This window comes from Bidens hawaiensis, unplaced genomic scaffold (genome assembly GCF_021521415.1).
Source record: "Bidens hawaiensis isolate Kalapana, Puna unplaced genomic scaffold, B.hawaiensis_p1.1 tig00012010_1, whole genome shotgun sequence".
Taxonomy (NCBI): Eukaryota; Viridiplantae; Streptophyta; class Magnoliopsida; order Asterales; family Asteraceae; genus Bidens; species Bidens hawaiensis.
The window spans coordinates 333,477-351,305 of record NW_027491964.1 but is presented as its reverse complement, the minus strand read 5'-3'; the positions used below and the strand labels follow the sequence as shown (position 1 = coordinate 351,305).

At 37.1% G+C, this 17,829-nt stretch overlaps 1 protein-coding gene and 1 pseudogene across 2 annotated transcripts; one reads left to right on the top strand and one right to left on the bottom strand.

Annotated features, from left to right (window-relative positions):
- Nucleotides 1–446: 446 nt before the first annotated feature.
- On the top strand, nucleotides 447–9,172 carry LOC143539727 (uncharacterized). Of its 2 annotated transcripts, XM_077032955.1 has the most exons (8): nucleotides 447–532; nucleotides 623–4,743; nucleotides 5,351–5,526; nucleotides 5,605–5,749; nucleotides 5,835–6,048; nucleotides 6,131–6,367; nucleotides 6,453–7,129; nucleotides 8,379–9,172. In XM_077032955.1, exons 2-8 carry the CDS (start codon nucleotides 742–744, stop codon nucleotides 9,045–9,047), a joined length of 6,120 nt encoding a protein of 2,039 aa, XP_076889070.1. In that variant the 5' UTR covers nucleotides 447–532; nucleotides 623–741; the 3' UTR covers nucleotides 9,048–9,172. The 2 variants fall into 2 exon arrangements, with proteins under 2 accessions (XP_076889070.1, XP_076889071.1); XM_077032956.1 differs by lacking the exon at nucleotides 447–532 and having other exon boundaries at nucleotides 603–4,743.
- A 3,234-nt stretch (nucleotides 9,173–12,406) lies between these two features.
- LOC143539700 (transcription factor HEC2 pseudogene) lies at nucleotides 12,407–13,150 on the bottom strand (annotated as a pseudogene).
- Nucleotides 13,151–17,829: the final 4,679 nt, after the last annotated feature.

The window sequence follows — 17,829 nt, the reverse complement described above, 5'->3', positions numbered from 1 at the left end:
GCATTCTACTTTACATGTGTGTGGATATAAGATTCAAATGTATAAAAAAACGAGAGATAACTGAATAAATTTTCACAATATGGTAAACAATTTGAGCATATACAAAAAATGATAACTGAATGTATGGAGCTTGCAAATGAGCGACATCATTCATATTATCGGTTAAGAGAAAGAAATCCGAATGACTTATAAAGAAGCCCATCACATTTTGAAGTTTGAACAAAGGGATACCTAAAATTATGAGCATCAAGGTACCTCAAATAATGTCATTAAAAACATATATAAGTTTTTTTAGAAAGTAAACAATAGTATAACGTGACGCTTACGTGACACAAAATGTTTCGCTTATCGTAAACCAAAGTGATTACAAGTTTAAAAAGTGAAAGGGCTTAAAACGTACATTAATTATATTAGAACACACACATACACACACTCAGAACCAAACTAGGTTTCGATCAGATTCTCCACTTCCCCAAATCTCACCGGCGCATATCTCCGTCACCGTCGCCGGTGCCGGCCACATCAACCGGAGGTAACTTAATCATCTTCCCCTAATTGATTATTATTATTAGTATTATACGTATTTATCATTAATTATTATTCTATTCCATTTCAGATATAGCTTTACTAACAGATCTGCTTATTACTATCCACGTGTGTTCACACACCTGATCGCCGTGAAGCAGATATAATATAATATAATAAACCTAAGGTTAGGGTTTTGATGCGTTGTTGCGGATTATGGCCAACAACAACAACCATGGGCCTTCCGGATCCAAATTCGTATCCGTCAATTTGAATAAGTTATATGGGCAACCTTCTCATCATACTTACTCACCCGCCGCCCGACCCCGACCCGCTGGAGGTGTTCACGCGGGCGGTGGGATGGTTGTTCTATCCCGAAACCGTCCGTTACAGAAGCCGACACCAAAACTATCCGTTCCGCCCCCCTTGAACTTGCCTTCATTGAGAAAAGAGTTTGAGAAAAGTGACGCGACCGGTGCTGCGGGAGGTGTGGCGGGTGGTGGTGGGTCCGGGAGTGGGTCGAGAACGAGTTCGTCGGGTTTGGGGTGGGCGAAGCCTGCGAGCGTTGGTTTGCGGGATAAGGAAGGTGGTACTGACGGTTCGGAGAGTGTGCGGAATAGTGAGAGTGGAGGTGGTAAAGTGAGTGGTGCTTATATGCCTCCGTCGGCTAGGTTTGCGCATGGGGACACGGGTTCGGCGAATTATTCGAATGTGGCTTCGGTACCGAAAGCTATGGTGTTGAGGGGAGAGGATTTTCCGTCTTTGCGGGCCGCGCTGCCTTCGTCGACGGGGTCTGCACAAAAGCAAAAGGAAGCGTCTTTTCAGAAAGTGAGACAGTTGGTTAGTGAGGAGTCGTCCAATGATCTAAGAAACAGTTCTCATTTTAACTCGTCTCATCACGATGCAAACGGTGGGAGTGGGACCGGTGTGCAGAGTTTAAGACCGAGTAGTGCACGTGTGGATCATGGTCTGAAGCAAGAGGACCCTTTGCCGATCATACGGTTGAACCCTAGGTTCGATTGGGCTGATGATGAGCGTGATACGGGTCATGGATTTATAGGAAGAAATGGCAGATATCAAGAACTGCCAAAAAGTGAAATTTATTGGGATAGAGATTTTGATGTTCCTAGTAGCAGTGTTTTACCTCACAAACCGATTAATAATTTACCCGAAAGACGTGGTCTGCCTGTTGCAAAGAGTTCTAACTCTGAAGCTGTTAAAACCGAGCCTTACAGAGAAGTCAACTCTTGGAGGAGTTCTTCCATTAACAGAGATAAACCTATAAGTGACAGAAACAATGCTCACTATGGTGCGGTGACAGAAAACCGAGACCCTGCGTATGTAAGAAGAGATGCAGGGCAAGTGAGACACTGGAATCAGTCAATAGAATCTCCTAGGTACAGAAACGAAGGGTCAAAGTCAGTTTTTTCTGTTGGTGGTAGGTCTACGTTTTCAAAGGGTGAAAGAGGTTACTTAAATGATTCTAGTCAGAAGGATTTCAGTTCTGGTGTTTATGATGAAGTAGATCCGTTTACTGGAAACTTATTTGGAGTGGTTAAGAAGAAGAAGGATGTGATTAATCAAACAGATTTTTATGATCCCGTTAGGGAATCTTTTGAGGCTGAGCTGGAGAGAGTTCAAAAGATGCAAGAGATGGAAAGACAGAGGATTGCTGACGAACATGAACGAGCTATAGAGCAAGCACGAAGAGAGGATGAAGAGATGCGAAGGGCAATTTTGGAAGAAGAAGAAAGACGAAGAAGATTGGAAGAGGAAACAAGAGAAGCTGCTTGGATTGCAGAACAAGAAAGATTGGATGCAATTCAGAAAGCTGAAGACCAGAAACTTGCTTTTGAAGAAGAGAGAAAGAGGATGGATCTAGAAGAAGAGAGGAGGAAACAAGCTGCCAAACAGAAGCTTTTAGAACTGGAAGCTAGAATGGCGAAACGGGAAGCTGAAGTTGGAAAAACTGGTGCTGATGATGAAGTTCTTGTTGGTGGGAAAGATAGTGATGCGTCTATGGATTCAGATATTGATAACTGGGAAGTTAATCAAAGAATGGTGGAGAGAATAACTTCAGCAGGTTCAGATTCATCTGCCATTGACCGGCCCTTTGACCGGTTTCAGTCCTCCAAATCTGTTAGTCCATGGAAAAGAGAAGCATTTGAAGTTGGAAGCAATTCATCTTTCTTACTAAACGACCAAGAGAACGGTCATCATAGTGGGAGATCAACTTACATGTCTTCAAGATCGCATGATACTGATGGATTTCCTCATGTTGGAGACCGAGATCATAGATGGAATTCTTTTGGAGATGGAAACAGGGATACCGAGCCAGAATACTTTAACAATGTTGGTTGGGGACAGGGGTATTCTCGTAATAATACTCAATCTTATTCAGAACGGTTGTATATGAATGTTGAGTCCGATAAGATTTACTCTTATGGGAGGTCACAGTATCAAATGAAACAGCCTCGTGTTCTTCCTCCTCCTCCTCCATCATTATCCGTGCCCAGATCATCAGTTAGAGGCGAGAATGAAATCTCAGGTCCTTCAAGTTCTCTAGAGTCAACTGCAAGAACAGGGAATTATGGCGGTCTTCAGGATAATCTTGTACAATCGGATCATGTTGATTTTCAACAAGGTCTTATGGCACAGAATCTGGAGAATAATGAGACACTAAGGTGTGATTCACAGTCGTCTCTCTCGGTTTCGAGTCCTCCTAGCTCGCCAACACATCTGTCTCATGATGAACTGGATGATTCTGGTGAAGTGAAGGAAGTTGTGAATGATGAGTCTGCAGATTTGACTACAATGGAAACATTAAAGTCTGTGTCAACCGATGAAGAATGGAGCCTTGAGAATCATGATGAGATGCAAGAGCAAGAAGAGTATGATGAAGACGATGATTATGGTGAAGAAGATGAAGTTCATGAATTACCTGATGACAACATTAACCTGACACATGAGTTTGATAATATGCAACTCGAGGAGAAAGACACAACTAACGTGATGGAAAATACGGTACTGGGATTTAATGAGGGCGTTGAAGTTAAAATTACAGATGATGAGTTTGAAAATGATTTGAAAACAGAAGCGGATACAAACACCATTGATACGCCAGAAGTTTCTGTTAATGTTGTAGAAAAACAAGCAGCAGTTAATGCGCTGATTAATGAACAGCCCCAAAATGTTTCAACTTCTTCTAGTCACTTGGGTGATCCTTCTTCGGGCCAGTCTACAACACCTGTTAAACTCCAGTTTGGGTTATTTTCTGGCCCGACTCTCATACCATCACCAGTTCCCTCCATACAGATCGGGTCTATACAGATGCCTCTTCCTCTTCATCCACCTGTCGGTTCATCGTTGGGCCATATGCACGCGTCACAACCACCACCTCTTTTTCAATTTGGTCAACTGAGGTATACATCTCCCGTTTCCCAAGGAATTCTTCCCGTGCCTCAAAACATTCACCATACCCATACCCTTTTTAATGTTAATCATAATTCTGCAACTTATCTACCTTACCAGTTTCCTCAAGAAACTTCTGTTATCAATATGAAAACCGACACTGGTTCATCTAGTTCATTAAATAATCAAGATAATCTCTCACATGCTGATGAAAATGTAATTGCATCTAAACCTGTTACAAGAATTGAAGAAAAAGGTCACGGAACATATAATAATGATAAAAATGTACCATTGTCAAAGGCCCTGGGCCCGTTAAATAAGGGGAAGAGAAACATGTACCCAGCAAGAAATTCGGGTCCAAGATCATTTCAACCTTATGATTCCATGGGCTTTAACGAGAGGAAACATCGACGCCCGATCCAACGAACTGAGTTTCGAGTTCGGGAAAATGTGAATAGTTATGATACGGGCAATTTTACGAGAAGTGGGTATAGGCGTCAAGTGGGGTCCAACATGAAACGGGCTGCGCATGAAGCTGAGATAGTCTCTGAAAGCAGGCCTGTGAAAGAAACTGTGAAAACAAAAACTCAGGTGGGTTCGTCTACTGTTGACAGCAAAAAGAACGTTCCAGAAGCAGATGTTGACGCACCTTTGCAAAGTGGGGTTGTACATGTTTATAAGCAACCGGGTATAGAGTGTCCAAGCGATGAAGATGATTTCATAGAAGTGAGGTCAAAAAGACAGATGTTGAATGATCGGCGTGAACAGAGAGAAAAAGAAATCAAGGCAAAATCACGTGTTACAAAGGTTAGTTTCCTAGGTTAGTTTCCCTTTCTAGGCTTGTAAACGAACCAAACGAACACAAACCGAGCAGGTTCGTTTGTTTAAGTTTAATTGAACAAACGGTTGAGCACGAACAATAAGCGAATGGAGTTTTCTTGTTCGTGTTCCTTCGTTAAGAAAATGACTGTTTATGGTTGTTTGTTAAGAGTATAAATGAATGTTCACGAACACAAATGAACGAACATAGATGAATGATGCAAATAGGAATAAACGTGAGGTATGTCAGGTATAGAAAAATAAAAAAAAACTAGACAAAACTGTAAGTGGTGAAGTTCATAAAACTAAGCTAAATTGAATTGACCTAAATATATTAAACTAATATATATGAAATAACGTAAACACGAACTTAAAACTAATGAACATAACCGAATGTAAACACAGACTTAAACGGGAACATAAACGAACGAACAAGAGTTTGTTCTAAATGAACAAAAATTTAGCTTATGTTCATTTGTTTATATAATAAATGAACATAAGTGTACTTCCAGCCAAATGTTTCACAATGTTCTGTTCGTTTACGAGTCTAATCCTTTTTATGGTTTGGATTTTAACATTTCTTTTAATTCTTCAGCAACCCCGAAGGGCTTCTGTAACCTCCACTCGTTCAAATAAAATATCTTCATCATCGCTAAGTGAGCCATCAAAGAAAACACGTTCGGATGTTACTAAAAAACCGTCAGCTGACTTTTCAACGACGGCTTCTGAAGCATTGACGCCAATCGACACACCTACTGTGGATGATAGCAAGTATATTTTTTCTAATAGAATTAAAAATAACATTGAAAACTTTTTATTTCATAATTAACATTATACATTACTTTGCAGGAATCTTCAAAGAGAATCTTCATCTGCAGTATCTGATGCCGCAGAAGATCATGATTCTAATCTTATGTTTGAAACTGAAACTAAGGTTGTTGATGATGTTCAAACGTCTCTTGCTGACTGGGGCAATGCACAAATGGAACAACAGGTGAAAAGTGAACATTTTTTTTTTGGTTTTTTATCTAAGCATGAAAATCTATATAAATATTAAACTATTTAAAAACAACCCACAGGTTATCCCTTTAACTCAGACACAACTGGATGAGGCCATGAAACCAGCACGGTTCAGTACTATTAATACGACACATGTAACATCTATTGGCGATCATACCACTGTGGTTAGTGAACCTGTTTTGTCATCCTCATCAATGTTGACCAAGGGAAAGGCAATTTCATCATCTTCAAGCCCAGTCAACTCTCTGCTTGCGGGTGAAAAGATTCAGTTTGGTAAGAACCTATTTAAAAAATTCTATATTGAGTTCTTTATATATTCAAATAATGATGATGCCATTGTTTTCGTTCATAACAGGGGCGGTTACTTCCCCAACAATACTTCCTCCGAGTACCCGTGCTGTTTCACATGGGGTTGGGGCTCCTGGGTTATTCCGTTCCGATACGTCTCAAAATACTCAAAATGTTTTGAAAACAGAAAATGATTGTGTTACTGAAGTTGAAGATGTTGTTTCATCTGTGGATGTGGCTGCCATTAATACTAATGAGATAATTGGAAACGGGTTGGGGCCCGTTTCAGTTTCTGGCTCAGGAGGTTAGAATCAAATTCCATAACATTTTGATAATACTATTTATCTGTTTATTGATTTAGATCTGTTGATATCTGAAATTTGTTGTAGGATTGTCCGGGGATCAACAATCTGGAAGTCAATCTAAGCCCGAGGAATCACTTAGTGTATCGCTTCCTGCTGATCTGTCAGTTGAAACCACACCGATATCTTTGTGGACCCCACTACCGAGTCCTCAGGGCTCATCAACCCAAATGTTATCTCATTTCCCTGGGCCCGCACCGTCTCACTTTCCGTTCTATGATATGAACAACCCCATGATGAGTGGTCCGGTCTATGCATTTGGCCCACATGACGAATCTGACGGGCCCAATTCACAAGCCCAAAAGCCCACTGGGCCAAGTTCAAGGCATATTGGTGCGTGGCAGAACCAATCTGGCATGGACTCGTTCTATGGTCCTGCTGGGTTCACGGGTCCGTTTATTGGTCCACCTGGTGTCCAAGCTCCACCGCATATGGTGGTTTATAATCATTATGCACCAGTTGGTCAGTTCGGGCAGGTGGGCTTGAGCTTTATGGGGACCACATATATCCCATCAGGAAAACAACCCGATTGGAAGCATGATCCAACTTCTTCTAGTAGAGGTGAAGACATAAGCTCTATAAATATGGCTTCCGGGCCCTGCAACCTGCCTAACATGCAGCCTCCAGTCCAGCATCTTGGCCCAGGCTCACCCCTATTGCCCATGGGTCCACCTATGACAATGTTTGACGTGCCTCCATTTCAGGTAACTCTTTGGCTCCTTTAATTGATATTTGTTGTTTTCTTATAACTCAAACCTAAAATATCGTATATACAAAAATTAAATGGGATTTTAGTTTTTAGGTTTTTACCATTTACATATCAAATATGATTTCTAACTTAACAAATGATTCTTATTTATAATAATTATCTATAAAGAAGAAGGGTTTCATAAATATTTCATAAAATGATAATGATTAAAACTGCTTATTGGGCCAAGCTGACTGATAGGCACCGGATCATCGGAACGGATAAAAAAGCAACAGTTAGATCTAAAACGGCTTATTGTTTTTTTAAAGCATAATGAAATGAAACAAGAAGGCAGAGTTTATGATGAAGAAAAGCTTTGTGTTGATTTATCTCATTGGAATATGAGTTAAACTGATTCGTCTATGCTAGCTCAACCGTGGCGCGTTGGGTGGTGATCTTAGACCCGATTATCTAACTGTAGTGGTGTGCTTGTATCTCCGGTTTGGTGTCGTTGCCCTGTTGTTCGTTTGTGTGGTGATTTATGTATCACAAACGAGCATTAGATCTATCCATTTTCTAACCGTTTCTTTATTATCCGTTTCGCTGGTCTGGTGCCTATCACTGACCTAATAGCCCTCTTTTCCATTAATCTTGTCTGAAAGCCCAAGAAATACTTAAAATAGATATGTTTTAGTAAACAAATGCATTTATTATAAAAATGGGCCTTTTGGGCTTAAGGCTGGCCCAATAGTCATAACAACAAACTTTTTTGGGTCAAGAAGCCCAAGAGCTATTTGTACGCAACCCTCGAAACTAGTTTCTGATAGAAAGGCCATTTATGTTAAACATGGGTATTGGGCTTTTGAGTTTGTCACAATAACCTTTGACCAGCCAATTTGGGCCCAAAGCCCACATTGTACTTATCAAACATATAGTTTGACTAAAGTTTTGTATAAATTTGTCAAGTAGACAATTATTTTTTTTCATAAATGCAGTAAAAACTTTAATAAGCACTTGTTAAATCGGTAAATGTGACACTTTATAAATTTAAAAGTTTTAATAAACCAAGCGTAAAGTTGTCTCTTGTTTTCAATGAAATGGGTAAATTCAATATTTTAAAGTAGTATTAAAGGGCATATATGGTATTTTAATTTTGGGTTGTGTGTATAATACATATGATATTTCAAGTTTGTTAGCGTATATATGAACTATGAAGTTTTCCCATTTTATAAGTACTAAAATAACTTGATCAAATATTTGAGCAGACTGCACCGGACATGGCGGTTCAAGCCCGGTGGTCTCATGTACCAGCATCACCGCTCCATCCGGTTCCTATGTCACTGCCTTTACAGCAGCAAACCGAAGCCATAACGGGACCTTCCCAGTTCAGCAGCCATGTAGGACATCCAGTTGACCAGTCAACATTTCCTCCCAATAGATTATCTGAACCTCAATCTTCAAACCCTTCTGTGGCTTACCCAGTTATTAGAGACTCAACCACCACCCATTTCCCAGACGAGTTCGGGTTGATAGACTCATCCGGGCCGTCCTCTTCCGCCACATCAGCTCCGGTCACTGTCAGTCACATCTCTTCAGGAACTACAAAGAACAATAATAACAGTGGTGGCAGTGTTGAGTTCAAGAATCAACATCAACCGGTTAAAACCTCGTCTTCTCAACATTACAATAATAACCATTCCGGCGGTTACGGGTATCAAAGAGGCGGTTTAGGTGTGTCTCCTAAGAACAAACCCGTTGGCGGTCAGTGGGCTTACCGTAGGCCCGGGTTTCATGGAAGATACCACCACCAACAATCCATGGGGGCAGATAAAGGTTTTCCGTCTTCGACGAAAGTAAAGCAGATTTATGTTGCAAAACAACCGGGTCCAGGTGGGCCGGGGTCCGGGTCGGGTTCGGGTTCTACAATGGGTTGAGGTTTTTGTGTTTTGTTTTTTGGAGGTTTGATTGAATAGTTATATTTATGTAGAAGTTATTAGTACAATTATGGAGTTGGAAATTAGCAAGGGAAGAGAAGAAGAATTTAGAATGTTATGATTTTTGTTTGTTGGTTGGTGTTGTTGATGTATTGATGTTTGATTTACTTGTTTTTCAAGGTGTAATAAAACTAAACACAATACAACCAATATTTCATACATGACTTGTTTAGATTATACACAACTTGTTAACCCTTTGTTTACAAAATATACCTTATGATCAACATGGTTACATAACTATTCAACTTGTTAAGATAGCCTGTTATCCTTTCAATGTCAAGAGCCAAGGTTTCCTTAGCTCTGTAAAGCCAGCCTAACGCAGTGCTCCTTAGTCTAGGATCCATGAAACCCGTGTCTAGGATCCTAGAAACCCGAGCCTTCGCTCGGGTCACATGGACCAACTCTCAACTTGTAATAGACAAGCCAAATTATGCCCAAATCACAATAATGTCCCTTAGTCTAGGATCCAATAAACCAGAGCAGGCCAGATATACCAACTCTCAACTTTTAACGAGCAAGCCAGATTGTGCACAAATCACAGTCAGACCCAACCGAACACTTGGGTCACATGGGCCAACTCTCAACTTGTAACGGGCAAACCAATTTATGCCCAAATCACAATAAATGCCCCTTAGTCTAGGATCCAAGAAACCCGAGCCTTTGCTCGGATCACATGGATCAACTCTCAACTTGTAACAGGCAAGCCAAATTATGCCCAAATCACAATAATGCCTCTTAGTCTGGGATCCAATAAACCCAAGCCTTCTGGGTCACATGGACCAACTCTCAACTTTTAACGAACAAGCCAGATTATGCACAACTCACAATAAGACCCAACCGAACGGTCAAATGGGCCAACTCTCAACTTGTAACGTGCAAGCCAAATTGTGCATAAACAAGTCAACCAGTATAATCTAGTTAAACTGATTAAAACCCCTTTACAACATGTCAACCTGTTTGACCATAAGCGGGTTATACTCGACTTACACGGGTTCTTCAACATGAGGGGCATAGTAAAGCAAATGCATTAATATCAACAACAAAATTTAACCCGTTTACATAAAGTTGTGGGACAACATATCAAATCACCAAAATCCTTTAAATTAAAGACAAGATACCACTCACCAAAAAGAGAAAAAGAGACATAAATCAAAAGTAAAACAATTGAAAGCTAAATCATATCATGATATACAAAAGCAAATGTGAACCCATGTGCATGCTTTAACTAGATTCACACACTATTAACATATGTACTCATTATTCATATCATATACCACAATTAGATCATTCACACTTAGTCTATGATGTGTTGGTTAGAGTTCATTACTTGTCATCTAACCATGTTAACATAGTGTTCATCTTCGTTCAACTTGATGACGACGACGATGATGATTGGCGCACTGAACAAGCGACAATTTGTGCCCATTGTTTCAGTCTTGTCTTCATCGTTTGTGGATTCTCGCCTACAATAAACCGTATACAACAGTTAGAGTGTCACCTGTCACACTATCTCTTATTTGCTTTTACCACTATTTTTTTCACTTAATAAATAAGTTTGTTTCATTTTTTTAAGATTTATTGGATTTTAATAATCTCTATCGACTGGTATTGGCCGATAATAATCCATATTCATTTTATCGCCACTGGTGGTTCCAAATTTCAAAAAATCCCACTATTTTTTTCACTTAATAAATAAGTTTGTTTCACGAATTTTCTGGTAACGTTCTATTGACTGTTGGTTACTAAAACAAAATATAAGCAAAAAGTATAACATTACACTAAACAAAACTAGATGCATGCAACAACCTTACTGATGTACTTAAAGCCTTGTAAAAACTGGTAAGATCGATTAAGCGATAAGTTAAATTCCCCATGTCTTCAAATGATGAGAACAATAAAGTACAAAGGGAAGTAGATGAAGATCTAGTAACGTAATCCAGATCATGCAAGCAACATCAGATGGTAGTGGACTAGTGGTAACGTCCTCTGACAACTTACACCATCATAAGCAACCCGAAGTCTGCGGTGGTCCTAGTCTCCGAGATGCAATCTACGTTAGCCGGAGGGTATAAAGTGAGCTAAGTAGTTGTCATGCATTGTGTTTGTTAACACAACTAGTTACAACATTCACACAAACTATTATCTAATTATGTACTTTGCAACCTAACTACTAACCGGACTTTCTAAGTTTAACTAAAGTTTAACAAGATTTTTTGAGAATATACATATACAATTTCTTTTTTAAAGATGTTAAACTTTTTGAAAAGCAATATTAATATATTTGATGAAGAAAGAACTAAAAGAATATATACACAAACTATTATCTAATTATGTACTTTGCAACCTAACTACTAACCGGACTTTCTAAGTTTAACTAAAGTTTAACAAGATTTTTTGAGAATATACATATACAATTTCTTTTTTAAAGATGTTAAACTTTTTGAAAAGCAATATTAATATATTTGATGAAGAAAGAACTAAAAGAATATATATTCGGGCACAGACAAGCATAACAAATCTGAATCTTTCTCCGAGCTTTAAGTTAAAGGGAAGACTCAGCTGACCTCACCATGCCCAAAACAGAAAATAGATAAAGAAATACGCATCCCCTTGTTTTCCCAAAATATTTTCACATATATTCTTTATTATCATATGATAATATATAATAATATGTGTATCTTATCCATGATCAGCTTTTCATAGATTAGGGCTGATTCCATTAATCTAAAACAATTTCTTTAAACAACGAATACCGGTTAAATCCTTAGAAAGCTCTCAGAATGTTCGATGTTGTGAAGCCTAATAATTCACCAACTGATGCTTCACCTAGGCTTAAACCCGAAAATATGACATATGAGTTGGATACGAACCCGTGATGTCAAACATAAGAGATTTTTATATTTCTTATATGGTGATAACTATTTTAAACAAAATAGCACAAGTTTAACAAAACAGGAAAAATAATCAAAATTAATATAATTTATTGGACAATATGATACAAATGCTAAATTCTTATTATTGTATGCTAATACACAACTAAGATTAGGTATTTTCAAATTTTCAAGTACACCAGCTTAATTACTTATCTATTTTTAGGCCTAATTTTTACTTTTTATTTACATTAATTTTGAAAATTATAATTAACCACTTCACACTTAATTTTGAAAATTATAATTAACCACTTCACTGTCATCAACCATCATACATAAAGTTAGCTTATATTAGTTGATTCAAATACACAACAAATATAATTGCTAGCATAACCTAAAGGTTTTTACGTACAACATAAATCCATAAAACATGAGAGGCTTAATTAATAGCAGACTGACCATAACCTCTAACCAAATTATGAGAATAATGGTTAGATGGTGGTGATGCTTTTATCGGCATACTGCCACCGCCTGTGGCCGCGGCTTGTTCCAATGATTCCACTTGTTTTTTAAGAAACTTCATGTAATGTGCAGCCTCATCCAACATGGAAGCAGTGTCCAATTTAGTACCACCAGGAACTAATCTTTGAAGTATCCTAATCCTCTCACTAATCCTCTCTCTCCGGTGCCTGGCCGCCACGGTTTGTGGATCATTTGATATCTTCACATTATTTCTCTTGAGTGGCTTGATGGACTCTGGGTCTATTTGCACCGGTTGCAAAGCCGCCATCCGGAATATCATCTCCCTCATGGCTTCCACAGACTCAGGCTTCTGATGAAACCAGTTCCTTAGTGAGAATTCGTGTAACGACCGGTGTGATTGTGTGATTAAAGGAGGTGGATAATGGTAAATGATTTGTGATTGTAGTGGTGGTGTAGGGTGGTTGAGTTCCATGAGTGGTGGCTCAGAAAGATCTTGAAAAGGTTGAGGAAGTTGTTCAGGAAGCTCATCTAGTTCCATGATAGGTATCATCTCCATATGATCACAAAAGCATGGATTAGGGTTTTGTGAATAGTATAGTGCTCAAGAATATGCAAGTGGGAGGGGTATAAATAACACTTTCAAGACTAATATTTAATGTACTTTTGTTGGAGATTGTATTTATTGCTACAACACATAACACATGCTTGATCAGATATTTATGTTTGTCTAATTGCATATGTGGATATTAATGAATATAAAGGTGCATTATTAAATGAAAACCAACTCAATAACACTTTAGTTACATTTATATGTATGAAAATCTAAATCTAAAATGACTTCTTGTAACAATTTTTAAAAAAACATGAACATGCTACACACGTATTTGTTGTTTATAGAAAAATACATCCGCACCATATAAGTGGGATGCAAGCATTATATAATGCGTAATCAAAGTCCATTATAGACATGGACACACATCTACATCATGTAAATGAACTAGATGCTCATCATTTACAACATAGTACATTAAGCCTTTTACCTTTTAAAAGAAGTGAAAAGCTCCAAAATATATAGGCAACTAGTTAAAAAAATAAATCCAAAATACGCACGCAAGGGGATAAAGAAAACTCCAAAATACGAAATGAGCCAAATTTCCAGTATGTAGATACGAGTTGTGAGTGATCTGTCATTATTGATATACGACGATTGTGGGGTGAGTAGAAAGGTTTAGGTAGTAGGCATTCCTGAATAGAACAATGGTGAAGTTTATGTCAATGTGTTGCAGAAAAGTTCGGGTAGAAGGCACATTCGAACACCCTAAGATGGTCATAGGTGGGTTGATGGTTGTATATTGGGCAAAAGTGGGTGTTCGGAATTGAAGGTTTTAGATGGTAAATGTGGTAGTGTGAAGTACCTCTACTAAAAACATGGGTGGAAGGAGAGCATGAAAAATTTAGAGCGAATAACTTCATTTAGGTGTCTAATAATGAGTTGTAATTTATCGTTTTGTGGCGAGGTTTGGGGACACAAGAAACGAAGATAGGCCCAATTGTATTGGCAAAGTGTTGAAATCATTATTGTTGAATTTCCCCCAATGTCACATTGAAACGTTTTGATTTTACAGTTGAATTATATGGAAACAAGTGTATAAAATTTGGTAAAAGGTTTCAAATTTGAATTTTAGAGGATAGACCCACACATACTTATAAAATTGTTAATAAGGACCATGTAATACTTGTAATTAGTGTTACTAGTGACGAGTGAGGTACAAAGGTCACATGGACACTGTTAAAAAGGTGACTAACACGCTTATGCCAATGTTTGGTAGCATTATATTATATTGTATATATATTATCTTCCCCTTAAATTACCTAACCTTTGCATTCTATTTTCAACTTCAACCACCTTGAAAATATTCATATAATAATTGTCTACATATATAAATTAAAAACAATATCTGATTTTCAAAATTTGAAAGTGAAATATGGAGTGAGCTAGACGAAGAATGTAAAGTGTGGTGGTTGCTTTAAGAAAACCCCATTATCACATGATCTCATGTGTGTGGACCGGTCATAAAAAATGGACTCGTACCTAAATAGTAAATACTATTAAAAAAGCCTTTAGCTTAACTGAGCATAAACTATGCTTCTAGTTGTAACATTGAAGCTACAACTAAAATAAGCTTCATAACAACATGTTATAACGAGATTATGCGCTACAACATAGCATAAAACATTGCTAAACCTTACAAATCGATAAGGATAACACGGCGTTGATATGGTTTTCATATTAGCAATAAGTTATACTTATAAAAAAAACTATCAGTGACATTAACATGTGTTGGAAAAGATAGTTAAAATGAAACATGTGTATTAAAGCAAATCTTGGTCGGTTATCGGATTAATATTGGCTCTAATGAATGAAGATATGGATGATTTATGAGTGTGCTTTTAGAGAGATAATAGAGATGTTAAAAACACACAATAAAGGTGTAATTGTATTGATATTCATTTATCGTGAGCATTGTTACAGACATTTGACATATATATAGGACAATATCAGTTGTACTATTGTCTCTCATGACTGAGCACGATAGAATTGTCTCTAATGGTTGAGCACGATAGAATTGTCCTTTTTCAGTTGTTGTCTGTTGTATGACCATATTTGTCTTTAGTGAGCATTGATGTTCTTTTAATCTCTTTCGCAAGATTAATGCTCCGACCATAGTTGTAGATGATCGGTCTGGGGTGACCCTACAATGTGAGAGATGGAAGCAATACTTAAATATGATTTTTTTTCACTAACTTTCTACACGAATTAGCATACCGGTGAACACGAACAACTTTAATTTTTAAATAAATGGACAGAAAAGAACATTATGTTTATATATTTATATATATATATTTCCATTTACTTGGTTAAAGTTAGACGCGTGAATATGACCAAAGCCTCATTGAAGTTCCTTAGGGTTATTCAGAGGCATAAGAAGATATTATTCCAAAAAAAGGGTAAAAATGAAGCTGTTGTCCTTGTGTTGTAGTAAACCTTTTGACTTATTAGTCCTATGTTGCTTTCCATTTTCTAGTTGTCTCATTCAAATCATGATAACTCAACATTCAATGATATTGTTCAAGCCTTAAATGCATAATGGCTGCACCCCCTAATCAACATTGTACCATTCACAACTTTTATATCAAATCTTTAAACATTCAGAAACAAAACTCGCAACCCTAAATATTAACACGTAAATTAATCAATGATTTGCGAATTTTTAGAAACAAATGATAAAAATGAAATAGCTAAAATTTGGGAAAACATCTAACTTAAAATATGAGCTCCTTAAGAAGAATAGATCCAAACACCAATTGATATTATCCATTACACATTTTTTTCAACTAAAAAGGTTGATTATGATATGACGGAAAATGCCCCTTAAGGGGCATTAAGCATTACACATGGCCTTATGACAACCTAAACCAGAAGTAACTGACGATATAAGTGAACTAAAATAATGCCGAAAAGATTTGTTAACAACTTGTTACAATATGACTTATGACTTATAAGACTGAATATGAAACTAACAAGCTAAGGGAAAAAGGACCAAGCTAAAAAAGTAGATACAAAGTAAATAAAACATAAATTTTGGGCTCATACCTTTTCTAAGAAACAACAAACTAGATGGTAATTCATTGTGATGATCTAGGGGAGTAATTGGTACAGGCTATAAAGAAGTGGTCCAATATCCATTTTACTTGATTACACAGGCTTTTGCTTTCAACTTATTTCCTTTCTTGGCTCTTGTTCCAGACACCTAATTTCCACCCTTCTTTTTCAGATTGTCTGCCCAAATTTTATCATTTTTATTTTCTCATCCTTTTCACTCTGCCATATCCATATCTCTCTGCAAAAGAACAATTCAAAGTCATCACATCAATTTCCACCAATTGGTTTCCAATCAATCCTCTAGTATCTTGTAAATAAAAGTTTATCTTTACAATTTTAATCCCCTTGTAAATGAGTAAAAAATAATTTAAATTTTTACAATTTCAACCCCTTTGTAATTTAGTAAAAAAAATAGTTCGAATTTTTATAAATTCAATCCCCTTGTAATTTAATAAAAATAGTTCAAATCTTTACGATTTTTATCCTGAGACGTTAGTCTAGCGGTAAGAGGCAGGTTGTCCCAATGTAGAAACACAGGTTCGACTCCCACTTAGGCTTGTTCAAAGGATATCTGGGTGAAGAGACGAATCGGTGATTTAATCCTTGGTTCGAACCCGGTAGGGGGTACGGTTTCACGACTGTCGATGAGTCGACCTTGGGCATAGCCCTGAAAGGGTAGGTTTACACGTGAGATTATATGCCGTTCAATAAAAAAAAGTAAATATAGTTTAAATTTTTATAATTTCAATCTCCTTGTAATTTAGTAAAAGTAGTTCAACTTTTTTTAATTTAATCCCTTAATTTAGTAAAAATAGTTCAAGTCTTCACATTTTTAATCCCTTGTAATCTGTTACAAAAATGTTCAATCTATACAGTTTCCACCAATTGGGTTTCAATCCTCTTGTATATAAAAAATAAACAAATAAATAAATAAAAATAAAAATAAATAAAAGGTTCAAATCTTTACAATTTCCACCAATTTGGTTAATACACCCTTGTATTTGGTACACAAGAAAGATCAAATTTTACAAGTTCCACGAATTGGATTCCAATCCCCTTGTAATCCTGTAATAAAAAAAGTTCATATTTTTACAACTTCCACAAATTGGGTTCCAATCCCTTTATATTTGGTACAAAAAAGTTCATTTTTTATTGCTAAAAGTTGTAGGTGCAATTATGATAGAAATTGACATGAATGCAGGGTAGCCTGATCATAAACCCTAAGGTAAACTAAAAGCACAGGGATGTAGTAAATGCAATGATAAAAGTGTCTTTACAAAAAGCACATGCATATGCATGGTTGCCTGAGAAATTTCACACACACGCGCACACACCACCATGAGTTCGTCCTAAATGGTAAACGATTAGGAGTGTTAAACAGGTCGTGTTGGCATCCAACCCCACATGAACCTGAAAATTTGACACAAACCCGAACACAACACGAGTTAACAAGAACATGAACCGTTTGATCCGCAAGTTTTTTTTTATTTTATCACATATTAATACTTTAATTTACATTTTTCCAACAGAAAATATAAATTTATATAAAATTACATTTTAATTTTAAAATCTTATGTAAATTTTATCTTAGTTATATTTTGACATAATATACCCACTTATTATATCTTTACATAAATTTGACAGAAAAATAAAAATAAATATAAATGAGTCACACGGATCAACCCACGAATCCGTCAAGCTGACC